The sequence below is a fragment of the Silurus meridionalis genome, chromosome 15 (genome assembly GCF_014805685.1).
Source record: "Silurus meridionalis isolate SWU-2019-XX chromosome 15, ASM1480568v1, whole genome shotgun sequence".
In the NCBI taxonomy this organism is placed as follows: Eukaryota; Metazoa; Chordata; class Actinopteri; order Siluriformes; family Siluridae; genus Silurus; species Silurus meridionalis.
Window position 1 is genome coordinate 9,010,679 of NC_060898.1, and position 9,105 is coordinate 9,019,783.

The window sequence follows — 9,105 nt, forward strand, 5'->3', positions numbered from 1 at the left end:
TTCCCTGCCATCTCACCTAACCTGAAGCTATAATGCCCCTTATTGGTTGAGCGTTTTGTCCTCTGACATGCAACAAGCTGTGTGTTGCTGTGTATGCTGAAGTAACTGCATTTAGATGGATTATTGCTACATACCCATACCCTACACACCGGCTGGTCCTTTACGCAATGTTGATTTTCAATCCACTATGTGAAACTTAAAGATTTTACTTATAGCTGTAAATAGTGATTTGAGGAGTCTTTAGTTTGAGTTCTGGTCAGGTGCAGAAATACTGGAAGCACTCTATGCCCACCTCTGTGCTGAATGCAGAGACACTGATGACATCCTAGTAAGGACATATTTACTTGTAGCAATGAAGCTATAGAATCTACCGAAATTGATCCCTGGAGAGGTGACTGATACCTCACTCCCAGCAGTGGAACACATAGGTCCAGATATAGTGTGACTGTCTGCTAATTTGGTTTACACACAGTGTCATGTATCATTAGAAAATGCACATGACCCTGAAACCATTTTTGAGCTTGTTGCCAAAGAGGCCCTGGAAAGAAGGGCACAGGTCATGGAATCATGAATCAGACTGTTTATGTTGCTCCTTTAGGTCATTTAGACTCATCTCTGAATTATTGGGTTTAAACAGGGGAAATCCTGCCATTAGGCCTGAGGTCCCCAAACACTCGGTCACAACCTAGCACTGAAACACGGAGGAGATGCTACCAGGTCACAAGAACGTTCTAAGAACAATGTCAATAGTTATGACACAAGTATTATTTATAGTACATGCAACCCCTTTAAAAGTAACTATCCAAATTTAGATAGATAGATAGATAGATAGATAGATAGATAGATAGATAGATAGATAGATAGATAGATAGATAGATAGATAGATAGATAGAAAAAGTCAACCCTAGGTTTTCACTAACAAATCTCATAAAAAATTTGGAAAACACATTATTGTATTAAAGCAACATGATGTCTAGATAAATTCCCTAATGTACTATAGAGGCTGCGGGGGTGCGTCCAAAATTTGCGGATTTTGGAAACTCACAGGGGTCTTAGAACGTAACCCCTGCAAGTTCTGGGGGACCATTGTGTATACACACACACACACATGAGGTGGTCCAAAATAATAATTTTAAAACAAAACTGGTCTTTTAAAAAAAGGTCGAGTCCTGTTTTGCAACCAAATGCCCCTTGTCCAATTGTGTTGGACCCTAGACAGCACCCTTGCAATTATACTAATGAGCCTTGCAAAGTTCTGGTTCATATCAATACATCTGTGTGACACTCATTTTGATAAGCACATTAATACAGTATATGAAGGAATACTTTTTGGCTTGTTTTGAGTGTAAACACATGAATTCGACTTGCATAATGGCCACTGACTACAGGTAAGTAAAATAATTGTAGAAACATAGTAATATATGTATAATTCCATTTTTACATGCTTGGCTACTTTAAAAGCTTTGGCATTGCAAATCCAGACAGTGACATTAGAATTTTTTGCATTTGCAGTGTTTGATAAGTTCATCAAATAGTAAATTGTAGCATAAGAAAGAAAAAAGTTTGTTTAGCACCAATCATTCAGCTACTCATACGGATGCTGGGTCACAAGGTTTCATTACAGTTTTTGGTTTCTTCCCTTTGCTCAAACATTCTCTTGCCAGCACTCCAAACATTGTTCTTCATTTAGATTAGAAATAGCACTAGTCTAATGCATCAACTTAGCAATGGAAGAAATGTGTACATTCTTTCTGAAGGTCATTTCCCATCAAGTCTGAGTTAATTCTGTTAACCTCTCCCGGAATTTCAAGTCACACTACCTGTGTGGATAGAACTGCTTGCAAAAGCATACCAGGAAGTGTGTATTTAAGCTATCATTACTGATAGAGTTTTACACTGTACTATATTATCAAGATAACAGCCTGAAACCAGATGAACAGGTGAGGAAAAAGTATTGTAAAGAGTTATCTCTCCATCTCAGTGAGTCACACTAACGCATGAGGATTAATGTCTCAAGACTTGATTTTAATGGTTTGATCAAAACCCGTAAGCCTCTGGGATTTCAAATGTCAATTACTCTGCAAGCCTTTCCAGTAACCATTAATGGAAGAACCAGAAATTAAGGTTGAAACAAAAGACAAAATGTGGCAAAGATGCGACAATGATGTGAGGAACAGATTTTTTAAGATTGTATGTAGTCTCTCTAAAATATTGTTTTTTTTGAAAATGTTAGACATAGTACTTTAGATGTTGAGACATTTTGAAATTTGTTTCATTTTTTTGGTTAATCGATTCTTCATTATAATACATTTTCATCATTTGGCGGAGGACTTGTTTAATAGGAATGTTTGCATGCTTTATGCCTATTATTATCCCTGTCTCTCTGAGCCAGATATTAGAAGTAAAACTATGTTGCTTTAATATATGTGTTAAAAACTTTAATATGATATAAGTGTAAAATCCTTTAAGATAATCTATTCTAACGTACAGTCGTAAGGAAAATACAAAAGAGGAAAGTTTAACTGTCAATGAAACAAAGTTTGGAAATCTAATCCTAGATCAGCCTGTTACATTTCCCACCATTACATATTGTTTAGTTTTTAGTCCTCAGAGACCACTGCCGAAGGGCTTGAGTCATGAATAAAATACACAGAGGGGAAAACACAAATGGATCACGTGCTATTTCACAAACAGTAAATGCATGTCTGATGCACCAGTTTTTCTATTTCATACATGGGTGTACAAGGCACTGAATAAGTTAAGTTTTAGTTTAATGTTTCAAATATCCTTAGTGTCTTTGCATTATTGTACATATAAACAAATGATAAAAGTTTACTTCAGTCCATCCTACCCATCTACCACATTAAAAATGCAAGTGTCTCTGTTGTCTTGTGTGGATTGTAACAAACTTTAGCTGGAAAAAAATGTCTTTTTATCATCATCTACAACACTGTAGTGGATACATTTTATAGTGCTTGTTTGCATAGTCTAAATGCACCATCTTTTGTGAATAAATATGATCCTGACTAGGTTTGTTTTGACAGAAGACTTACTGAGAGAAACTAAACATAAGTTGCTTCACAATTGCTTAACAATATACAGTACACTATTATAAATAACATTATAAATAGGTATGCCATTAATGTTATCTAAATAATGAATATTTGCAAACTTTACCTTTAATTTGAGGATGTTTATTAGTCAAATCGGTGGTGATGTTGTAGAAATTATAGCACTTTTAATATATTGCTCCCAGCTTATTAAGTGACAAAACATAATTAGACAATTGGGACTTCAGCTTTTCCATGGTTAGATGAGTTATTCCGTCATTATTTCACTTACAAACAGATAAAAGTATGGTAATCCTCGAAACAGGAAGACCAGATTAGTTTTCCAAAAAATACTATAAAACCACAGACAGTTAGGGAACAAAATTCTGTGGACACATCAAAATAAATACTGTGAACGGAAGAGTAAAGGGTAAGGAAGGTTGTGTGGCTCCACTGAAACAAATTCTCTGACAAAAGCAGGAGGATGACATCGGAAGTGTCTTTAAAACGTATTGGATGGCACTTCACAATGCGGACAATGACCCGGAACATAATTTGAAAGCAACCCAAGCTTTTTAAGGCAAAGAAGATGAATGTTCAGCAAAGGCCAGGTCAATTAACCAGACCTGACTCCAACTGAACATGCGTTTCACTTTCTGAAAGCAAACTGAAACAGCTGCAGTAAAGGCCTGGAAGGGAAGAACTTCAGACTTCCTGCAGATATCCACTGTACTGAAAGTAAAAATGACCATGTCATGAATGACTCTTAGTTTATCCTATATATCTTGGCCCATTAAATAGGGGGGAGATATAGGGGGGTGTGTCCTGTAAAATGTCCTGTATTTCACATATTTGCAGGTTAATAATTGTAAATTAAAGCTACAAGTCTGACAGTGTAAGATACTTCAGTATTTCACAATGTCAACACTCTGTGAAACACACTGTTTAACAAAAAGTTATATCAGTTGCGACATACTGCAATATAGTGGTTCTGTCGTACACTTACTTTCACCTAATATTTGTTACATACAGGTGTGTATCCAGTAGTCCGAGTATTTAAGCCTTAATTTTGAATATATATATATATATATATATATATATATATATATATATATATATATATATATATATATATATACGTATACACACACAAATATATATATAAACACACACACACAAACGCACACACACACACGCACATAAATGCGCACAGCAGCAGGTAGCAAGCTCCCTACAAAACATGCAGGAGGCTGCTGAATATAAGTCTTAGGACTTGAAATACTTACTTGTTTTTATGGCTCATTTCGGAGTGTCCTGCGTCTGGTATCTCAGAGTAACGCACGCCGTGCTGTCAGTAAGTGAAAACAACCGAGTTCTCACTATTCTCAATGTCGAAACTACCAAGAACTGCAGAGAAATAAGTGCTGAGGAAGCGCCAGGCACGATAGCTTTTCGAAGTTTTCTCACTTCGTCCTGTCCGCAGTCTATCTGCAGGGATCTAACGGTATCTCACTGGCTATACAAACTACGATGAGATCGGAGTCCCTGCCAGTCATAACTCAAATTCTCTAGAGTCTAAAAAAGAAGGAACGCTTTTCCTGCCTGTTCGCTCGTATCGAGCGTTAACGGCACTTCTGCCTTTGCGTCTCCTTTCCATATTTAAAGAGCTGTCCCTCCTCCAGCGTGACGGAGAGAGAAAAAAAAAACAGAGAGAGAGAGAGAGAGAGAGAGAGAGAGAGAGAGAGAGAGACTGACTGACTACTGGCATAAATCCAACAGCAGCGAACAAGATAAGCAATGGAACAAAAGGTTGCCTATTTCCAACATAGATTTCATGTCAAAGCAGGTGAATGTAAAGGTTTCGCTTAGGACAAAATAAAGAAACCAAATGAGAACCATTTAATATAATATTAATACCAACAATATATTTATTGTATCAGGATTAGCATATATATATATATATATATATATATATATATATATATATATATATATATATATATATATATATATTTTTTTTTTTTCCTTACTACTGTGTGGTATCATACATACACACACACACAAACACACACACACACACAAAATTTGATAATCTTTATATCTGTAAAGCTGCTGTGACACAATGGCCAAAAAAATTCAATTGCAAGTAAACTGAAAACCTTCAGACTTTTGTGTTATCTGAGCAGCTAATACATGGTAAAATGTCAACTATAAGTTTTCTTGAATCTATTTCAATTGTTGAAAATGTTGCTTGGGCAATATTTACCCCATTTTTCTGCAAACCTTTGTAAAGTTTTTCTTTTTTTTCCCACCCAGAATATCCAAGCACTCTAGCTTTAAAGTAGTGCACTTCTCAGAAACTGCCCTTGAAGCTTCACACAGCTAGATCAGCTAGTCAATCATCGGTCCTAATTCTTCCTGATCTCCCGAAAGCTGCTGGGTCTCTGTCCTCATGGGACCTGAAGTTTCCTACTTAGATGAAGGGTCAGATCAGGTAACATAGAGAAGAGCCATGCATGTCCATACATACATCTCCTCCAATGGAGCCCTATAATGCTTACTGCTTTTTTTGTATACCTGTGTAAAACCCCAGTGTGTGAGAATGTGGTGGAAGGCTCAAGCTAAATTAAGCCATGCTTTGTTTATCTTTGCAGTGCATTTTCAAAAAACTCATCAAAAAACTGTTCACTGCTTTAGATTTAAGTTGTCACATCTCACTATCTCTCATCCACACTATCTCTGCCATGGTAGGAGCCACTGAAAGCACAAAGAGCCACCAATAAGTAGACAGGCAGTAATAAGACACAGATGAGAATCATATTGTGTGCAGCTAGCCCCCACTCAATCTTCAGGTGACACATGACCAGACCCCAACTGCCACACCTTGCTTTCTCAGTGAGATTATATTCCCACGTGTCTTTTTATACCAACACGATGCTCCCTCTTACTCATCTCCTTTAGTCGCTCATGTTATTGCTCTGATCTATGCATGTCTGGCTATCTCTGTCAGGTATGTGTTTATCATCTCATCACTTAAAGCCAAATCTTTCTAAGAGTAAGCTGCTGTGTGTCCATGAATATATTTCTTCACGTAAAGATCTTGTCTCCTTGGAAAACCCCTAAAACACACCCTTGTAACCTGATTTCCTCTTTTGGCTGTCTGAACAGGTCAGTCACTGTCTTTAAAAGAAGAATGAAGACTCTACTCTTCACCAAGAACTTAAATGTACTGTATATTTAAATATTAAAAAACTACTGTCTTTACTGTTCTAGTTCTTGCATTAAGTACCACGTAACAGCTTACATGTATGATATTCCTACACTATAGTGTATTTGCAGTAGTTTGAGGACATGACAGTATGTAGTGTCCTAAAGTACCTTCATCAAATCAGGTCTGCAGAAGGAAAGAGTCAAAACCTTTCATTTGGTTTGCTTCAAATTTGCTAGAAAAGTGTCTGATTTCCGAATGCCATCACCATGATATTCTACCTAGAATTCTACCGTAGCTTCCTACCTAGATTTTCATAAGTTAGCAAACATTTGCAATAGCTTAAACCTATGAGCATGTTGTTTGGAAGTAGTTCCTGTCAACGTTTGGAAACACCTAGTCTTTTAGCGCTGCCCTTCCATGGTGTATTCCTGTGTCCATAGGTTATAGAATAGGCTCCAAATTCACTGCAACTGTGACCAGGAGTAATGATTACTAATGGGAAATGAAGAATAAATGTTTTTTTAGGGAATGCAGCACCAAATTCAGACATGCTCCCTACTAAATCTGAAAAACAACAAGTTGTAAAAGTCATTGATTGATCAATTCTTTTTGATCACTCTATGTTGCAGGGATTAGGGAGTAAAAATTCTAATCTCGTAAATCCTGAAAACACAGGATATTATATGGTGTGTGCTATGCATTTACATAGAGTAGGAAGCCACAAACTAATCCCTAAGCAATAAAGAATGCACTATATAGGGTGTAGAAGCCTGTCATGCTTATACTCTGTGGTGCATTTATGTAAGAAACAGGACATTAGTAACTGATCTCTACTGGACATAAATCACTCTACAGGCTATCAAAGCCAATTACAGTGCACTATTTAGTTCACGTCATAGGAAATGTAGTAAGCTGACTGACAGTTGTACCTACTTTATACCAATTTATTTTCATTGTCTTCAGCTAAGTAGACCTCTGTTGGTCTTTAACTGCATTGTTGCTAATGTTTTGCATCTTTACCTTTTACCTGTTTAAAATTAATATTTCCACTACTGTGATTTTTTTAACCCTTTGCACACAAAAAAAAGAAAAACATTTTTTTCCTTGAGCACGAAGATTTTTTTTCCTTTTCTAGTAGGCCAAATAAATACCAGACAGCTTACTCAAAACAGAGGACTCGGGCCATTCTTGAAAAACTGCCCAATTTCCCACTAGAATCAGCACAGAATGTTTAAAAAAGCTTTCCAAGAAGGCCTAAAGAGAAAATGCAGCAGAGATCTGACAGGTCTTAATCTTTCCATTGTTATATGAACATGATTTATTGTTTTCCCCTGCTGGATTATTAAAATACATGTTCACACAACAAAATGAGCATGAACTAGAACCATTTTATATAAATATATTTTCCAGTTGTATCCTAATATTACCAGTAAATGCATATTTTTATAACATTTATTAACAATATAAACAATATTTAAGGCAACTGACACACATTCTTAGAGATCCTTCTGGTGGCCAGTGTAGACCGGTTGAAAAGAAAAAAAAAAAATGGGAAAAATGTGAGAACATTAAATGTTATATAAATACAATTTATATTATTGAAAATGTAAAAATGTATAATAAATTTCAAATGTATAATATAAATTTAGTGTGATTAAATGGTTTTGTGTAATTAATTAAATTAATTAATGTGTAATTAAATGGTTTCGTGCTTAGTAGTGAAACCAAGTACCAAATTTCATAATATAAACTGTATTTATACTGTAACAATACGATGATTGTAAAACTTTTAAACAGGACAGCAATATGTTTAAGGCTTTGTCTGGAATTTATAACTAATTTCACAATTGTCAGGTCAGTTGAGGTTGGAATGAGATTGGATATTATGTATAATTTTTGATGGGAAGTTTTTGGACGGGTCAACAGGTTCACTGCAGTTTATTCCTGAAAAGTTGTTTTTATAGGTCATGTTTTTCCCATATTACACTTTTTACTTAGAATAATTTTTTTACACATGGTGTTCAATTAAAACAAATTGAACATGGTGTGAGCTTTTTGTGTTTACACCTGCATTTTCTGAGTAATATGTGCATGAAAACTGTAGCTATTTTTGAATTACTGAGCACAACATCTGCCATAACAAACCAACTGTGCCCTTGGCAGATTTTAATGGAAATGTATATGCATGACAGGACCAAACCAAGAAAACACAAGCTGTAATCAGACAAAAGAAAGTCTTAACACAATTCATTTACCTTTGCATAGTTGCAGAGGCAACCAATCAGACTCTCAGTTACTCATTATTAAAAATAAAATAATTAATTTCAACTCTAAAAAAAAAAAAAAAGTTATGTAGAGGTGGGTACCGGCGTTTGAGTTACACTTAAGTTGCATAAAAATAGACTTCAGATTTGACTTGCAACTTATTCTTTATTACTCTGCCTTTGACTTACATTGACAAAGTTGATCTCCATGATTACCCAGACAAAGCGTGTGTAAATTGCAAAAAAAACTTTTTGCAACTACAGTTGCTTTGTTTTATTCATTTTTGGTTACTGCCTCCTCCACAAAACAACCACCAAATGTAGTGACTCATCTCAACGGCTGCTACTGCCAATGTAAACACAGCAGTGCATCATGACTTTGTGATAACAGAATGATTGCTATGTGTAAAGAATGTGGCAAGAAAAAATTATAATAGACTGGATCGAATGCCTAGAATTGAATAGCATGCCAAGAACACACCCAGACAGGTTTTTTTGAGTTTGCTTTAGAGTCAGTGTGATTTTGCTGTTTTTAATGAGACACCCTTCTGTTTATATCAGCAAATATCGGCATTTACCA

At 35.7% G+C, this 9,105-nt stretch overlaps 1 protein-coding gene across 6 annotated transcripts in view; it reads right to left on the reverse strand.

The window, feature by feature from the left end:
• Positions 1 to 4,699, reverse strand: part of slc4a4b (solute carrier family 4 member 4b) — a 44,565-nt gene extending 39,866 nt beyond the window's left edge. For all 6 annotated transcript variants that reach the window (XM_046867497.1, XM_046867496.1, XM_046867493.1 and 3 more), the window contains exon 1: positions 4,337 to 4,699. In XM_046867497.1, the coding sequence (XP_046723453.1) occupies positions 4,337 to 4,353 (17 nt within the window). In that variant the 5' untranslated portion in view covers positions 4,354 to 4,699. The remainder of the gene's footprint in view (positions 1 to 4,336) is intronic.
• Between the last annotated feature and the right edge of the window lie 4,406 nt (positions 4,700 to 9,105).